Source organism: Bos mutus, chromosome 15 (assembly GCF_027580195.1).
Source record: "Bos mutus isolate GX-2022 chromosome 15, NWIPB_WYAK_1.1, whole genome shotgun sequence".
Taxonomy (NCBI): domain Eukaryota; kingdom Metazoa; phylum Chordata; class Mammalia; order Artiodactyla; family Bovidae; genus Bos; species Bos mutus.
The window spans coordinates 57,538,913-57,558,067 of NC_091631.1; the positions used below are offsets into that span (position 1 = coordinate 57,538,913).

Below are 19,155 nucleotides of genomic sequence, written 5' to 3' on the forward strand. Positions count from 1 at the left end.
TTCTCAGGAGAAAGCAGTACTATAAGCATTTAAAAGAGAAGGGGGAGAAAAATAAAAAAAGAGAAGGGGGGAAATTTTGGTCCCAGGCATTGTAAAGAAAGGGTCAGAAAAAAGGCTAATCTTAACGTGTGTGTGCAGTCCTTTTCATTCATTTATTCATTTCCTAAGTCGGTAATAGAACAAAGTTATTAAAACAGTCCAGTGAAGAAATTTGGTTGTTTTGTGTGTGTGTGTGTGTGTGTGTGTGTGTGGCTGTGCCATGTGGCATGCAGGATCTTAGTTCCCCAACCAGGGATTGAACCTGTGCCCTTGAAGTAGAAGCAGGGAGTCTTAACAACTGGACTGCCAGGGAAGTCCAGGAAATCTTTACAAAATAAAAGATTGGCTTTTCCGATCTTTTTCATTCTGTAACCACTAATGAGACCACAGAACTCTTAAAAAAAAAATGTTTCTGGCAGATGTTCTATAAAGTGTAGGCTAAGAAAATAGTCAAGGACTGAGAATAAGCATAGATGACTTTGCAGTTTCCTCATTTTCATTTTCTGAGAAACTAACACCACAATGTACCATTTCATATATTCATGCCAGTTTGTTTATTTTGCTCTACACAGGAAGCAGAAAGTTTTCTAAGGTTTGGCTATAGAAAGAAAAAAGACCCCAAAGCCAAGCTTTTCTTCAATGTGGGTTATTTTCCCTAACAAAACTTTTTCCTTTTTTTTAAATTTTCTGGCCACACCCCAGGGCATGTGGGATCTTAGTTTCCCAACCAGGACTCAAACCTGCACTCTCTGCATTGGAATCACGGAGTCTTAACCACTGGGCTGCCAGGGAAGTCCCCAAAACTTTTTCCTTTTTAAAATAAAAATTCTAAGTTTCATCAGAGTGATTAAGTCCATGAACTAATGAAGCTATCAACTTCTTGGGCCATTCCCTGAAACTTCTTGGTCTAAAGTAGTCAACTGGCTTGAGGCACTGGGAAACTCCACTGCCCTGGTTAGGGAATTCTGGTATTTCTGGGTACTAGATCTTAAGTAGGAATCTGTAGAGTTCAAGAACAACCAGCAATACCACTCAGACTCCCCGTGGGTTCTGTACCTCTTCCTTGACAGTGCCAAACTCAGGATCCAGTGCTTTGAAGTGATACCGATGATTTCCTTCCCGGTCAATAGCCGCTTTAAAATCCTTCAGTGTCACCTCCCCCAGCCTGCAACAAGAGGAGAGAACACTAAAATAGACTGTTTATCAGTGGGCTGAAAAGATAAGATGCTAGTTTTAAACCCAGGCCCCTGTCAAAGTCTCTGCTGGGAGAAACAGCATGGCCTTGTTAGGTCACTGGCCTTGGTAACTCAAATGATTCTATTAGCAGAAGTTAGGGAGTTAGTCACGGTTACGGAATGTAAAGTGTGTTAGTCGCTCAGTTGTGTCCGACTCTGCAGAATTCTGCAGGCAAGAATACTGGAATGGGTAGCCATTCCCTTCTTCAGGGGATCTTCCCGACCCAGGGATAAAAGCTGGGTCTCCTGCAATGCAGGTGAATTCTTTACCATCTGAGCCACCAGGGAAGCCCCATTAGGGAATGTAAATAGCATTACAAATGGGACAATCTGAGGATTTAAAATAGATTTACTGCTTTGACAGAAGCCAAATCACTTTTTTTTTTTTTTTTTCTGTTTCACTCTGGAAATAAGACACAAAGTGTCTGCAATCTAATTTGTTAAACTATCAATATGTCTAAGTTCTCTTGATTTCCTTCTTTGCAGCAATTCCATTTCTCCAGGCTGGGAGAATTCAAACTATACCACTTTACTTCAGAAAGCTCCCCTCTAACCCAGACCCTTTAGGAACGGTAAATCTTAACACCTCTCCTCAGCAGTTGGTTCCAAAGATTAAAAATCTTTATTACAAAGCCATCTACCTTAGAAAGGAGTATATTAACTGAAAAGTTTGAAGGTTTTTAACATGAATTCTCTTTAGATTAGTTGTAGTCATCCAATAGCAACAAAGGTCAATAAGCAATAAATAGCCCTGGAATGCTAGGCTGTAATCCATAGCTCTCAGCAGAAGCTATCTTGAGCACTTTAAAAACTGTTATTCCTGACTTGGAGCATCTTTGTATATCAGGACTGGAAGCATTATTGTGTCTATAGCAGATCCTGACATGTCCCTTGTAATACTGAAGGTTAGTGGTGAAGCTGGAACTCGAATCTCTATTTCCTGTGCCCTTCTCACTACTCTGCTACACCTTGCAGCTGGTTAGGTGGGCAATAACTAATGATTCTGCCTTCCTGTCCTTTTTAAAGAAATAATGATTCAGAATCTCACCTCTTTGGTATATTAACCATGAAGGGTGTAAGTGACCGGTCAGTAAAATAGAGCACTTTCGTGCAGGCGCTGCTGACAGTTGGAGAACTCTGTGAGTGAGGCAACTCTGCAATCAGAGAGACACCTTGTGGTCAGAACATTCAGTTTGCTTCCAGTAACCCATATGATTTCCAGTTATTCAAAATGTCCCAGGAGAATGAAGCTGCCTGAGGTCATAGCACAATTTTGAAACCCTTGCCAAACACCTTGTCCATAGGGTGTGACCCATAGGAAGTCACCGCTGGGGCCACTAAGACAGGAGGTGCTTCGGACATGGATGCTATCACAAGGACCATCCCTTTTCACCTGTTCCAGGTGATTCTAGCAGGGGAACAGCAACTGTTCTGACAGGCACTGCTGCCAAGAGTCAAAAGAGGTCAGAGAAGCCAGGCAAGACTTCAGGTAGGGGACTTCCCTGGTAGCACAGTGGATAAGAATCCACCTGTGAATGCAGGGGACACAGGTTCAATCCCTAGTCTGGGAAGATCCCACATGCCATGGGGCAACTAAGCCTGTGCACCATAACTGTTTAGTTGCCGTGAGGCACGTGGAACCTTCCAGGGCCAGAGATCGAACCAGTGTCTTCTGCGTTGGCAGGTGGATTCTTAACCACAGGACCACCAGCATAGTCTCAGTCCCCACAGTTTTTAACTCAGATTTCTTGATCCATACTTTGTCTCTCTTCTTTGAATAGGTACTGATGGAAAAAGCAATAAATAGCCCTGGAATGCTAGGCTGTAATCCATAGCTCTCAGCAGAAGCTATTTTGAGCACTTTAAAAACTGTTATTCCTGACTTGGTTCACTGATGCTCAGTGAATTACTTATGATTATGAATTTAAGAGAACAGAAGAGACCAGTTAAAAAGTTTTATCATCAGGACCAAAAACAAACTTTTATTAAAAACATCTCCTGCAATTCCAGATACACAGGTTTTCTTAACTTATTCTAGGCCATTGATCCCAATCAAACTGGCAACAACCAGAGAATAGTTCTAGGAAGAGTTTTCATTTTTTTAAATATTTGTTATTTGGCTACACTGAGTCTTAGTTATGGTGAGCTTAGTTGCCCTGGGGGAATATGGAATCTTAGTTCTCCAACCAGGGATCGAACCCCAGTCTCCTGCACTGCAAGGCAGATTCTTAACCATTGGACCACCATGGAAGTCCCCAGGAAGGGTTTTTTTGTTTGGGGTTTTTAAGGCTTTTGTTTTTTTTTTTTTTGGCTGCACCTCACATTTTGTGGGAATCTTAATTCCCTGACTAGGGATCAAAACCAGACCCTTGGTGTTGAAAGTGTGGAGTCTTAACCACACTTGTGGTTATTAACCACCATGGAATTAACCACCAGGGAATTCCTAGGAAGAGGTTTAAAATAAGGAAGTAGGAGAGATGAATAACACAGAGAAGAAAAACAAGGGAACATTCTCTCTCTGCACAGTAATCAGTTAGTTTTCAGAATTTTTTTCAAAGAATGCCATTTATTGAAACCTGCATGCCACGATGCTCCTTTGACTCCAGCACCAAGGGCCTGGCACACAGCAGTGTTTTAAATAAAACATTCACTTTTATCATTAAATTTTATGATTGATCTTTTCATTCACTCATTCAACAAACAATTATTGAGCACTTACCATGTACTAGATTTTGAGAATATAAATTTAATTATATGTGACCTCTGATCTCAAAGAGTTTATAGTCCAGTACAGATGACAGGTGTGATAACAAATAATTGTTGTTGTTATTTAGTTGCTAAGTCGTGTCCAACTCTGCAATCCCATGGACTATAGCCCACCAGGCTCCTCTGTCCATAGGATTTCCCAGGCAAGAATACTGGAGTGGGTTGCTATTTCCTTCTCCAAGGGATCTTTCAGACCCAGGGACTGAACATGCGTCTCCGGCTTGGCAGGCAGATTCTTTACCACTGAGCCACCTGGGAATCACCTAACAAATACTTAATACATTAAAATCAGATTTGTACAAACTGCAAAGGAAGACCAAAGGTGGAGTAGTTAATTCTACCTGGAAGAGGTCAGAAACTTCCCTTAGTTAAATTGTTTAAACAATTTGAGAATTGTTAAACAAAGCACCTAAAAAAATGATCATATGTAGAATTTGGAAAAGGCATTCCAAGAATGACGGATACTTATAAAGGCATGAAAAAGGATCACGTATCTATAAAACTGGAAGTTGACTAGTAAGGCTTGAGCATAATACCTTGGGAAGTAATGGAAAATGAGGATAATAAGGTAGGCACGGCCCAAATCACAAAGGACTCTGCCAGGCTCAGACATTTAGATATTAGTCTTAAGCTCTAGGGAGATATTAAAAGGAATTGATATGACCAGACTGGCATTTTAGAAAGGTCAATCTAGCAGCAAAATAAAGGGTTGGATGGGAGAAATTCTGGAAATGGTGATCCCATTGAGAGGCAATTAAAATAATCTGAAAGGTGAGGAAGGGTAAGATATAGCCCTGGAGCTAGAGAAGGGATGAATTTGAGAGAACTTTAGAAGATAAAAGTCTTAGTACTTTGGATATAGTTGAATGTCAAGGATAAAAGAGAAAGTGAAAAATAACCAAAATTTATGATCTAGGAAATAGATTCATGGTAGTTACCTAAGACAGGGGAACAGAAGTGTCATCCATTTAAAATGTTTACTGGGTGCCTATTATGTATCAAGAACTAGAGATGCAAAAATAGTGAAAAGTCAAAGTGTTAGTCGCTCAGTTGTGTCCGACTCTTTGCAGCCCCATGGACTGTAGCCCACCAGGCTCCTCTGTCTGTGGGATTCTCCAGGCAAGAATATACTGCAGATAGGCCTTAAAGGAGGGATTAAAGTTAAATGAGGTTATAAGAGTGCACCACTTCTCATCCCAAAGAACTGGTGCCCCCATACAAAGAGGAAGAAACACCAGAGCTCTCTCTCTACCATATGAAGACGCAGCAGAAGCTGACTGTCTGCAAGCCAGGAAGAACACCCTCCCTCAGCAAACCTGACCACACTGGCATCCTCATCTTGGGACTTCCAGCCTCCAGAACTATGAGAAAACAAACTGCTGTTAAGTCACTCAGTCTGTGGTGTTCTGTTATGGCAGTCCAAGCTGACCAATAAAATGTTATACACACACTTTGGGTGAACTGGAGGGTAAGAGTACGTCAGATGTCACACAGAAGCCTGGTAGATAAAGACAGGCGTGGTAAATAGGTCACTGATGACATTAATGAGAGGACTTTCGGGTGACTAGTGAAGAAGGCCGAGTTGGACTGCACAGACTCTTTGAGTAAAAAAGAAAAAGCATAATGAGAGAGAAATAGTCTTACTCCACTTTAAATCATATTGATAAAATGATCACTGTTGTTTCAGGGTGACATTACTATAGAAGTTATATACGAAAACCACAGAGGGAGTTCTCGGGTGGCCTGGTTAGGATTTGGTGCTTTCACTGCGGAGGTCCGGGTGTGATCCCTGTTTGGGGAACCATCTTCTATGCTGCGCGGCGCAGTGAAACTATACATAAATACATAAAAGTAATTTTTAAAAATCTTGAAAACCTCAGAGAACAAATGACCCAGAAACACAGTGTTGTGTATATGTATGTGTAAATAACATACATGATTTTAAAAGGCATCACAAATCAATTTTAGCTTTTATACTGACATGTATGGTTCATTTGGAGTCAATTTTTTATATGTGGCATGAAGTGTGGGTCAATGATCTTTTTTTGATATGGGTCTTTAATTGTTCCAGGACGATTTGTTGAAAAGCCTACCCTTGAGCCATCAAATAGATTTTGCACTGTTATTAATAATCAACTGGTCAAATTCAGTGAGTCTGTTTCTGAACTTTCTATTCTGTTCTAGTGATCTCTGTGTCTGTCTATGCACTTATATGCACTGTGTTGATTACTCCAACTTCATAGCTAGTTTTGAAATCAGGTAGTGTGGCCCGCCACCTCCTTTGTTTATTTTTCTCAACTTTTTTTTTCTTTTTCTATTCACTATGGGCCACAGGTCGGGATTTTATACCTTGAAATTTTTTTTTTTTTTTTTAGTTCTGCAACTTGCTTTTATTTTTTTATTTTTTCTTCTTTTTTTTTGATGTCTGCCATCAGAAGAACCCAGCTAGGAGACTACCTCCTGACCACCACCCTGGGCTACCCCAGGGCTCTGTATCCTTATCCTTAGCACCACCTAGGCTAGAAGTCCCACGGTTATGCCTGGTTCCAGAGACTGTATTCCTACATGGTTGTGGCAATAAATCTGTCACATTTATTCTAGTTTGTCACATTTTTTAGAGTTAATAAAAGTCCTCTCATGAACAAGATCCATAGTAAGGACAGAACACATAAAACACATAAAACAAAACCACTGTTCTGACTCTATGAATTTGCTTATTCGAGATAGCTCATGCAAGTGGAATCACACAGTATTTGTTCTTTTGTGACTGGGCTTATTCCATTTAGCTATTTTCAAGGTCTGTCTATGTTGTAATCTGTGTTAGAATTTGCTTCCTTTTTATTTTATTTTATTTATTTTTTTATGTTAATAAACTTCTGTTTGATTTTGTCCTGCTATTCTGTCATTTCTTACAGAGATCCTCAGCTAAGAACTCAGAAGGGTAAAGGGAAATATGCCTCTATGTCACCCTAAGTCAGCTTCAATAATTGCCATAGTGAGCAGTCTTTTTTTTTTGGGGGAATGAAATGTCCTATAGCTATCAATTAGGTCTAACTGGTCTATTGTACCGTTTAAAGTTTGTGTTTCCTTGTTAATTTTCTGTTTAGTTGATCTATCCATAGGTGTGAGTGGGGTATTAAAGTCTCCCACTATTATTGTGTTATTGTTAATTTCTCCTTTCATACTTGTTAGTATTTGTCTTACATACTGCGGTGCTCCCATGTTGGGTGCATATATATTTATAATTGTTATATCTTCTTCTTGGATTGATCCTTTGATCATTATGTAGTGACCTTCTTTGTCTCTTTTCACAGCCTTTGTTTTAAAGTCTAATTTATCTGATATGAGTATTGTGACTCCTGCTTTCTTTTGGTCCCTATTTGCATGGAAAATCTTTTTCCAGCCCTTCACTTTCAGTCTGTATGTGTCCCCTGTTTTGAGGTGGGTCTCTTGTAGACAACATATGTAGGGGTCTTGTTTTTGTATCCATTCAGCCAGTCTTTGTCTTTTGGTTGGGGCATTCAACCCATTTACGTTTAAGGTAATTACTGATAAGTATGATCCCGTTGCCATTTACTTTATTGTTTTGGGTTCGAGTTTATACACCATTTTTGTGTTTCCTGTCTAGAGAATATCCTTTAGTATTTGTTGGAGAGCTGGTTTGGTGGTGCAGAATTCTCTCAGCTTTTGCTTGTCTGGAAAGCTTTTGATTTCTCCTTCATATTTGAATGAGATCCTTGCTGGGTACAATAATCTGGGCTGTAGGTTATTTTCTTTCATCATTTTAAGTATGTCTTGCCATTCCCTCCTGGCTTGAAGAGTTTCTATTGAAAGATCAGCTGTTATCCTTATGGGAATTCCCTTGTGTGTTATTTTTTTTTTCCTTGCTGCTTTTAATATTTGTTCTTTGTGTTTGATCTTTGTTAATTTGATTAATATGTGTCTTGGGGTGTTTCTCCTTGGGTTTATCCTGTTTGGGACTCTCTGGGTTTCTTGGACTTGGGTGATTATTTCCTTCCCCATTTTAAGGAAGTTTTCAACTATTATCTCCTCAAGTATTTTCTCATGGTCTTTCTTTTTGTCTTCTTCTTCTGGAACCCCTATGATTCGAATGTTGTAGCGTTTAATATTGTCCTGGAGGTCTCTGAGATTGTCCTCATTTCTTTTAATTCGTTTTTCTTTTATCCTCTCTGATTCATTTATTTCTACCATTCTATCTTCTAATTCACTAATCCTATCAAATTTTTTTTTAAACTATTCTAATCTCATCCATGTAAACTTTAGCATCAGCTTGTTTATATCTACAAAAAGTCTGACGGGACTTTAAAACATATTTATTGGGCTGCTCTGGGTCTCAGTTGTGGCACTTGAGATCTTTTGCTCAGTTCAGTTCAGTCACTCAGGGGTGTCCAGCTCTTTGCGACCCCATGGACTGCAGTACACCAGGCTTCTGTGTCCATCACCAACTCCCAGAGCTTACTCAAATTCACGTCCATCGAGTCAGTGAGGCCATCCAACCAGCTCATCCTCTGTCGTCCCCTTCTCCTCCTCCTCCTTTTGCAGCATGCAAATTCTCAGTTGCATCAGGTGAGATCCACCCTGACCAAGATCAAAACTCAGGCCCCCGGCACAGAGTCCTCGCTACTGGACCGCCAGGGAAGTCCCCTGTTAGGATATTTTTCAAATTTATTTAATTGGACGATAACCCTGTTAGGATTTTTATTGGAATAACATGATGCTACAGATCATTTGGGGAGAATGAACCATCTTCACAAGGTTGAGCTATATTTATCCCATCAAACAAGGCTGTTTCCCAATTACTATAATACTGATAAAGAATAATTTTGTAAGTGGTAAAAAAAAAAAAAAACCATGTCATAAAAACCAGATTATTTTTTAAAATGTACCATCTCCCTTGTTTCTATTTGTTCCATATATTTTTTGTTCCTTTTCTCCTTTGTCTTTTTCTCCCCACCTTTGGAATGTGTGTATACATGTACATGCATATCTGTATATACATATAGGGGCTTCTCTTGTGGCTCAGATGGTAAAGAATCTGCTTGCAGTGCAGGAGACGTGGCTTCGATCCCTGAATTAAGAAGATTCCTTGGAGAAGGGAATGCTACCCACTCCAGTATTTTTGCCTGGAGAATTCCACAGACAGAGGAGCCTGGCAGACTACAGTCTATGGCATCACAAAGAGTTGGACACAACTGAGCGACTAAGCACTCATGCAGATATGTGTCATACTTCAAAACCCAGTATGTTTAGGTTCTCAGTTTGGATACATCACTTCAACATGTAAATGATATTTTAAACAGTGAGATATTTTACTTTTTTTTTTTTTTGGTATTGGATTATTTTTACAATTTCTTATATCTGCTATTAACTTGTTTATTCTTTAAAAATTTAGTGGTTGTTCTTAGATTTATATATATATCTTTAGTCAGTCAGCTCTCAAAGGATATTATACTGCTTCACATGTAAGAACTACAGAAGTTACAACAGTAGAGTCCTAATTCCTCTTTCCTGATCTTTGTATTACTGTCATACATTTCACTTTCAAATATGAAATAAACCAGTAACACATCAATACTATTTTTGCTTAAACAGCCTATTATCTTTCAGAGTAATTAAAAATAAGGGGTAAAAAGTCTTTTATATTTTCCTTCATTCTGCTGCTGCTGCTAAGTCGCTTCAGTCGTGTCCAACTCTGTGCAACCCCACAGACGGCAGCCCACCAGGCTCCCCCGTCCCTGGGATTCTCCAGGCAAGAACACTGGAGTGGGTTGCCATTTCCTTCTCCAATGCATGAAAGTGAAAAGTGAAAGTGAAGTCGCTCAGTCATGTCTGACCCTCAGCGACCCCATGGACTGTAGCCTTCCAGGCTCCTCCGCCCGTGGGATTTTCCAGGCAGGAGTACTGGAGTGGGATGCCATTGCCTTCTCCAGAAATTCCTTTAACATTTCCTGCAGTGAAAGTCTGTTTGTAATGAATTCTCTTGGGTTTTGTGTATAAAAACATATACTCCAGCTACAGAATTCTAGGTTTTTTTTTTTCCTTTCAGTACTTTAAAGATGTTCCCCCACTATCTTATCTACCTGCAGGTTCTGATAAGAATTCTGTAATTCTCATTTTTGTTTTTCTGTTTGTAATATTTTCCCCCATCTCTGGTTACCTTCAAGATTTTCTCTTTTCTTTGATTTTCAGTAATTTGACTCCTTTATTGTCATTGTTATTCATACTTCTTGCAATTTTCAGAACTTCTTGGATCTGTGGTGTGATGTCTTTATATATTTTTGGAAAATAACTGGCCTTTATGTCTTCAAATGCTTCTTCTGCCCTGTTCTGTCTCTTTTGGATCAGAGATTCTAGTTACATGTATCTTCATCCATATGGATATTACCCCATCGCTACCAGGTTGTTTTTCCTCTCGCCTACTCTTTTTCTTTTTGTAGTGCAGTTTGGGTAACTCCTATTCAAGTTCACTGATTCTTTCCTTAGCTATGTTTGTTGAGTCTTCTGATGTACCTACTCAAGACACTCTTCATCTTTGTAATATTTATTTTTATTTCTAGCATTCCATTTGACTCCTTTTCATAATTTCCATCTCTCTGCTAAAATTCCTCACCTGTACATGCATTATATAAACATTTTTACTTCAGCCATTAACACAGTTCCTAAAAACTCCTCTTCTGATGGTTTCAATATCTTAAGTCATGTGTGAGTCAACTCTTGAATAGACCCTTATTGACTTCTGACAGTGGCGTGCATTTTTCTTGTTCCTGTGGATGTCCCATAATTTTTTTATTGACTGTCAGATTTCCTGTGTAAGACTGTAGAGACTAAGGTAAAAAATGTTTATGTCTAGAAATGGGCACATTGCTTGTTCTTCCCGGCCACTGGTGGGAACAGCGGAATCAGTCACATCAGGAGTTGAGCTGAGACTGGAATTTTTGTTAAAGTTACTTTCAGTGCACCATCACCTTCACATTTCTCTAGGGTTATGTTAAGGAGCTGCACCCCGCAGGGTTTTCCCTTAATACCCTCAACTTTATCATTATTAGTTTGGTCACACCACGCCGCATGTGAGATCTTAGTTCCCTGACCAGGGATTGAACCTGCGCCCCCTGCATTGGGAGCACCAAGTCTTAACCACTGTACCAGGAGGGAAGCCCCCACCCTCAACTGCAGACTTGATTTGTGTGCCCCTCCCTCAGAGGCAGACTGCTGGCCCTTCTTACACAGCACTTGCTCACCCTGCGGGGAGGGCTGAGGGAGGCCTGTCTGTGATCCAACCTCAGTCTTGAGGTGGGGCTTTCTCAGTGATCCTACCCTTTCCCCAGTGGAAGGCAACCTCTAATGATCTGAGCTCAAGGCAGTTTGCTGCCACTCCCGGCGGGGTTGAGAGTTCTTTTCTTTCTTTTTCCCCCCTAGCTGAAGTAGGTCTTCACCTTTGCCTGAGATGGGGATGAAGGGGAAACAGGACTTGCTGCCCTTCCTCAGCAGTTTAAAACTTTTGTTCTTTAAGGGATCAAGGCCCAGATGGTTCTTCATGCTTTTCTGGCAGTGGCAGCCAGTCCCTCCTCTGAGCCCCCATCCCCAAAACAGATTTCTCTACACTCTGTTCCCACAACCAGTCTTTGCCATAAGCACCCAAATGGAGGTCAACAGAAGCGTCAGCAAGCAGGTGCAAACTCCTCTTGCATTTGTGGCCCCCAGGGTTCCTAGTCTCTGCCCAGCCTTTACAATTTATTAAAATCTTAGCTGAATTCCTATCTTTGTACAGTGGCCCCATCTTTCTCCTGCGCTCTGCCATAAGTGAGCCAGTGCTGGTATCCTATCTGTGCTTGGAGGCACTGTTTACCTTTCAGGCTGGTTGGCTGCCCTCTGATTTCATCTCTCTGATGGATTTAAGACAGTTATAATATGTTAGACTATTCAACCTTTTCTGTTAGCACAGCTCCTTGCAGGCTTATTATAATTCACTTTTTAAAAAACTGAGGTATAATTCATGTAACACAAAACTCACCATTTTAACAACTTAAAGTGTACAATTCAGTGGTGCTTATTACATTCACAGCCATGTGTAACCATCACCACTATCTAGTTCCAGAACATTCTCATTATCTGAAAAAGAAACCTCATACTCATTGAACTCCCTTCCTAATCCTGACATCTGTCTAATCTACTTTCTGTCTCGATGGATTTGCCTATTCTGGATATTTCATAGAAAAGGATCCTTCCAATTTCTGCCCTTTTCTGTTTGGCATCTTTCACTTAACATTTTCAAGATTCATTTATGTTGAGGCAGGTATCAGTAATTCATTCTTCTTTGTGGCTGAATAACATTCCATTATATGCATATATGCAGAAATTGTTTACCCTTTTATCGACTGATGGACATTTGGCTGTTTGCACCTTTTAGCTATTGTGAATAATTCTGCTATGAACATGTGTGTACACATTTTTCTTTTTTGAACACTTGCTTTTCATTCTTTTGGGTATACACCTGGGAGTGGAATTGCAAAGTCATAGAGTACTTCTATGTTTAACTTTTCGAAGAGCCAGCAAACTGTTTTCTACCATTTTACATCCCTATCAGCAACATACAAAAGTTTCAACTTCTCTACATCCTCACCAACACTTTTACTTATTTTTTCAGAATCATCAGTAGGCATGAAGTGGTAGCTCACTGTGGTTTTGGTTTGCATTTTCCTAATAACTAACAACGTTAAGCATATTCGCATGTGCGTATTGGCCATTTGGGGCTTCCCTGCTGACTCAGCAGTAAAGAATCTACCTGCAATGCAAGAGACGCAGGAGACATGGGTTCGATCCCTGGGTGGGGAAGATCCCCTGGAGGACAGCATGGCAACCCACTCCAGTATTCTTGCCTGGAAAATCCCATGGACACAGGAGCCTGGAGGACTACAGTCCATGGGGTCACAAAGAGTCAAACGCCACTGAAGAGACTGAGCACACGCACATAAACCTTGGCCATTTATTCATCTTCTTCGGGGAAATGTCTATTCAAGTCCTTTGCCCATCTGTTATTAATATCAGATTTTTTTTTGGTCTTCTGTTGCTAAGTTAGAAGAGTTCTTTATGTAGTTTTTATCCTAGGCCCTTAATAGATAAATAATTTTGAAATATTTTCTCTTATTCTGGTTGTCTTCACTTTCTTGATAACGTTCTTTGATCCAAATAGTTTTTAATTTTGATGAAGTCCATTTTCCTATTTTTTTCTTTTATTGCTCATGCTTTTAATGTCTAAGAATTCAAGGTCATGAATATTTTCCCCTGTGTTTTATTCTGAGAGTTTTAGTTTTAATACTTATATTTAGGTCAATGATGCATTTTATATTAATTTTGTACATAATGTGAAGTACAGGTCCTTCTTTTGCATATGTTCTTTTGCATATGGATATCCAGTTGTCCTGACACCATTTGTGGGAGATACTATTTGCTTGTCAAATTATCATAGATGTGTGGGTTTTATCTGAAATCTCAATTTATTCCACTAATCTAATGTGCATGCCTGCTAAGTTGCTTCAGTCATGTCCCTGTGGACTGTAGCCTGCCAGGCTCCTCTGTCCATGGGATTCTCCAGGCAAGAATACTGGAGTGGGTTGACATGCCCTCCTCCAGGGGATCTTCCTGAACCAGGAATTGAACCTGGTCTCCTGCAGCTCCTGCAATGCAGGCAGATTCTTTACCACTGAGCCACCAGGGAAGCCCTCACTAATCCACTGTATTAGTTTTAAAATAATTATTGTTGTTGTTGTTTTCCCTTAAGAGTAAATTGCAAGACAGGAAGTAGGTTCAAAGAGAAGATTTCAGGAGATTTGGCCATCATGAAAAGGAGAAAGAAAGGGCACAGACTTGCATCTCTCATATGCCACACTACACCAGATTATCCATATATAATATTTCACTTAATGTTCACAATCCTTCAAGATTATCTCCATTTCAAAAACACGAAAACTAAAATGCAAGGACGGTCATTAACATTCTTGCTCATGGTATACTCTGCTGAGAGCTACAGCTGCATCCCAGATCTGTTTGATTCTACACTCTTTTGTTTTCCCCCTCTATTGTTTTGTTTCCAGTTTTGGACATGAGTTTTGAAGTGTCTTCTGACCTGCAGAGAAGATATCCAGATGGCATTCAAAAATACAGCCCTGCAGCTCAGAAAACGCTTGCAGTTAGAGATAAAGTTTAAAAATAATTGGCATACCAGAGTGGTTGAAGCCATGGAAGTAGAAAGGATCACGGATAGAGAATATCAGAAGGCCTAGGTCTAGACCTCCAGTGGAATCCCAGGGCACAGTCAAAGGTTAGGCAGAGGAGGAGAAGAGGAGGACGTTGTACCTCGAGACTACAGTCTAGTAAGGCCAAGCACCACGTCCATCTTGTTCATCTTGAGATCGCTAATGCCTAACAAGAACTCTACATAGTGAATGCTCAATAAATACTTGTTGAACGAATTAACTGGTTGGTACTAAAGTTAAAGGAGAGGAATGTTTCCAGAAGGAGACTATTCAAAGGCAGTAAATGCTTTTGAAAAGTCAATGGAAGATAAGGTATGAAACATGACCACTTTGATTAGGCAACAAGACAGTCAACATGGACCCAAGAAAAACATGAAGTGGAGTAACGAGTAAAAGACCAATTAGTGGATTAAGAAGTGAAGGGGAGGTAACAATGAAGAAAGAGCACTTGGAGATCATTCTTTCAAGAAGTCTGATGCAGAGGAATAAGATAAATAACTCAGTAGCTAGAGGGTTATCAAATTGCATGAATGTTTGTATTTTTAGATGAGAGGCATTTCAGCTTATTTGTCAACATAGGTATTGAATTAACACTCCATTTTATAAGAAACTGTGAATTTATTTGCAGTCTTTTAAATAAGTAAGTCATATACAGAAAAGAATTATTCCAGGGAGGGAGAAATTTACTAGACTTATGAAAAAGAATCTCTAAATATTTAGACCTAGGTACATTGGCAGTTTAAACTAACCTAAAGAAAGTACAAAAGAGGACAAGGATAAAATAAAAAGCCTATCAAGAAAACAGAAATGACTGGTTCAAAACAATGCTAGAAAAAAACATTGAAACTAATTTGGGTACTAATAGTCTATTTCATGGAGAAGGCAATGGCACCCCACTCCAGTACTTTTGCCTAGAAAATCCCATGGATGGAGGAGCCTGGTAGGCTGCAGTTCATGGGGTTGCTAGAGTCGGACACAACTGAGCGACTTCACTTTCACTTTTCACTTTCATGCATTGGAGAAGGAAATGGCAACCCACTCCAGTGTTCTTGCCTGGAGAATCCCAGGGACGGGGGAGCCTGGTGGGTTGCCGTCTATGGGGTCGCACAGAGTTGGACACGACTGAAGCAACTTAGCAGCAGCAGCAGCAGCAGCAGTCTATTTCAGTCTCAGTGTAAATATCTCATTCAAGAGAAAAAAATATATGGAGGTTTGAGAACACTATCTTATCTACTCTACAAAAAATATTTTACCTTTCACATTTGGGCAAATACTTTCTTTAAGTGTTTTACTTTAGCCTTATTAATGTGGTTTTAAAAACTATCTTTAACATATAAAACTGGTTGTGGTCAGCCTTTCACTATTTGGTTTTTATAAATTATTATTTAGATACTTTTAGATCAGGCCTGGGTAAACTATAAAAGATAAGAAAACATGAATGCTATTAAGCCAAAAGGTAAGATATGAAGTAAAATAGAAATTACCAGGCAGGGTAGATTTCCCAACATGTTAGAATTAACAAGAAAAAAAAAATATAACACAGTTAAGTTCAAACAAATTGAATGACCTATGCACTCAAAAGTTTTGGAAATCCCCAAAGAAATGAAACTTCTTGCCTCTGAGAAGAACTGCAAATTTTCTCTATTTGAGACTTTCAAGTGATCTGTATATGTGTTTGTTGTTTTATATTTTGCTTCGTTTGGTGTAACTGTTTGGAGCTTGTTTATTTCCAAAGATATTTTGTTTAAGATATTTTAGCCTTTCTGAATCAGCAGCATCCTGCATGTGGCTAAATGGTACTCGGGGTAACGGTGGTGGTGATAATGATGGTATGATCTTCACACTCCTAGAAGCAACTCGATTCTAGTATTGCTACAGAACAGTGCATTATAAAGGTGAAGTACGGGGACTTCCCTGGTCGTCCAGTGGGTAAGAATCCACCCTGCAATGCAGGCAGTACAGGTTCAGCCCCTGGTTGGGGAACTAAGATCCCACATGCCTTGCCACAACTAAGACAGGATGCAGCCCAAGAAACAGAACAAATGAATGTGAAGACTGTGGTACTTCTTTTTTTAAAAAAAGAGTGAAGTACCACAAGAAAAATTCTGTCTCCAAAATATTAGTAGCATATAAATACTAAATTTCTGATCTAATATGCTAGGAGTCCTTACTGAGCAATACGGAGTACTTACTTGAATTAGGGGGCCAGGACTCCCGGTACTCACTACCTGCTTGAGTTCTGGGTGACTTGCCCCGAACCTGGGGAGTGACACAAAATCACAAGAGTTATGATCAATGGGAGAATTTAACCAAGAAATTTGAATCATAAAAGTATACTTAAAATATATACTTTTCTACCACAGCTTTTTCCACAGAATATAAAATTGGATGTGCTTATCCTAGCAATAACAATGTACACATATAAAAAGCATTCTAGTTTTCAATGCATTGTCTCATATATTTCCTCAACCAATGCCAAGCTCATTCGGGGGGAAGAGGACAGAGAGTAAGCAGTAAAGGGAGACCTGTGGGTCAAGAGCCACAATCCCTTAGACAGCTACACAGCTGCTTAGAGTTATCTGTGAACTCCCTCCTTGACTGTCATACCATGATGAACGGTCAGCTCCCCTGAGAGGAAAACCAAAGAGAAAAGCAACTGTAACCTTCAGCAGGGCCTTCTATCTTAGCACTGCCTTCATCTATATCAAATTGACAAGAGCAGGCTTCTTCGGGGGATGAGAGAAACATCACAGAAAGAGGGTTACCCTTCTTTCTTGCTTCCTCTGGGTCTCCATGGCATGCAGGCGCTCCATGAGGCTGGAGATGCCCTGTTCCAGGCTGTCGATGGTGTGGTGCTGAGGGTCGTGGCCACTGAAGCTGGTGCGTAGGCTGCGGAGGGCGTCTCGCACAAGCTGCAGGTCGCTGCTCTGTGGGCAAAACCGTGGGCCCGCGGTGCCACCTTATTAACCACTTCCCAACCGGGGGGGCTCAAGAGCATACAGGGGAGGGGTTTCCAACAGATCTCTTATTTTTGATGGAGGAGGTGGAAATTCTAGGAAAACTTTTTCCTCCATAGACACGAGCCCACTGATGGCTCACTAATTCTTAACTTTGGATAGTAAGTGCCTCGCAGCTTTACACACCCAACAGATGCAAGAATTGGGGAACAGGGATATAAAAGGCCGACTCCACTGGCGATGACTAGGGTACCCTTTTGGTTTTGGCTGGAAGTGGCAAGTCTGTACTCAAATCCTAAAGACATACCCCTCTGTGAACGACTGAAGCAGCTCCTTTTCCTGCCACTGGAAGGAGAAAACCATTGCTTTGAGAGCTGTGATTGTTGTAGTTGGTCACCTAGAGCAGCAAGAAGAAAGGATGCTTGTACAAGGGAAAATTCCAAAGCAATTCCTCTTATTTTTCTTCTTTACACGAATCACTTCCTGATGTAGTGCAAAGATCTTTTTCCCTTTGGTTCACTGCTGTATCTCCAATACCTGACACTCAGAAGGTACTGCTGAATGCAGAGTTAACAAAATGAAAACCTCCGTTTGGAGTCCCTCGCCTAGCCTCTGCCTGCCCCAGGAAGGCCTGAGAATGCTGCTCCAGCATCTCCTGCCTTTGCTTCAGTAATAAAAAGAAAAAAAAAGAACAGTGACTAAAACGTTTTGAGCCCAACTCTGTGCCAGGCAGATCTACCAGGACTGTGTTGTTATTTAGATGGACTATCTTATGTATTCTTCATCATGGCAGAGAAGGGCACTGCTATTTCCATTTTCCAGATGAGCCTTATTTCTAAGGTTCAGAAGCTAAGCAACTTAAGGTCACACAGTGGGAAAGTGTGTAAAAAAAAAAATGTTTTTTTTAAAAAAGAGGTAAAGCTGGGATTTGAAACCAGATTTTCTTATCCCAGAACCTGCACTTTTATCCTCCCCATCAAACAGAAACCAACCTGTGGTGCTGGTTCAGCCCTGAGTTAATAACTGAATCTCCCTCTTTGCCCCCGTCAATGCGTGACAGAGACCCCGAGCGGCAGGCAGGTTACCTCGTCTGCCTCTCTTTTCATACAGTGAGCCAAAAGGACATCCTTGTGTTCCAGCTCTCGCTCCAGGTCCACCTGCAAATCGCATACACTCAATCAGACAGGGAGTCCTTCAGGTCGGAGGGGCAGGAAAGTCAGTGGTGAAACCCGGTCCCCACCTGCTGGTAACTGGCCTCGGACAGTTTCCGAAGTGCTTCTTCCAACTTGGCCTGGTTCTGCAGCAGGAGGCGATCTTTCTGCCCCAGCTCCTTCTGCAACAGAGACACAGCTTTCAGACGAGTGGCAAAGCCAAGGACATCCAACAGTTCACCTTTCGTGATGCCATTTCCATCTAAAGAAAGTAGAGTCCCACACAGTCAAAAGCTTTAGCATGGTCAGTGAAGGCAGATGTACATGTTTTTCTGGAATTCTCTGGCTTTTTTTAATGATCCAATGGATGTTGGGAATTTGATCTCTGGTTCCTCTGCATTTTCTAAACCTAGCTTGTACATCTAGAAGTCCTCAGTTCACGTACCGTTAAAGCCTATCTTGAAGGATTTTGAACATTACCTTCTAGCATGTGAAATGAACACAATTGTATGGTAGTTCAAACATTCTTTGGCATTGCCCTTCTTTGGGATTGGATAAAGATAAAGCCTGGCTGAAATGAAGCTTCCAGACTCCTAGCTCTGAGTTCCTTCTCCTAGCCATGCTATTGACCTTCAGGGTTAGTGAATCAAAGGAACTCAGAAAAGGATTTCCTTGCAGAAAGCAAGGAGGAGAACAGAGTACTGAAGTGTTCTTTGAACAACAGCAACAATAG

General features: G+C 40.6%; 1 protein-coding gene across 5 annotated transcripts in view; it reads right to left on the bottom strand.

Moving 5' to 3' along the window:
* DIXDC1 (DIX domain containing 1) overlaps window positions 1-19,155 on the bottom strand; it is an 80,865-nt gene that overhangs the window by 3,812 nt on the left and 57,898 nt on the right. For all 5 annotated transcript variants that reach the window (XM_070384224.1, XM_070384226.1, XM_070384225.1 and 2 more), the window contains 7 exons: window positions 18,512-18,604; window positions 18,357-18,428; window positions 17,579-17,668; window positions 17,080-17,241; window positions 16,507-16,573; window positions 2,323-2,428; window positions 1,096-1,204 (listed from right to left, as the gene is read on the bottom strand). In XM_070384224.1, coding sequence (XP_070240325.1) covers window positions 1,096-1,204; window positions 2,323-2,428; window positions 16,507-16,573; window positions 17,080-17,241; window positions 17,579-17,668; window positions 18,357-18,428; window positions 18,512-18,604 — 699 coding nt within the window. The remainder of the gene's footprint in view (window positions 1-1,095; window positions 1,205-2,322; window positions 2,429-16,506; window positions 16,574-17,079; window positions 17,242-17,578; window positions 17,669-18,356; window positions 18,429-18,511; window positions 18,605-19,155) is intronic.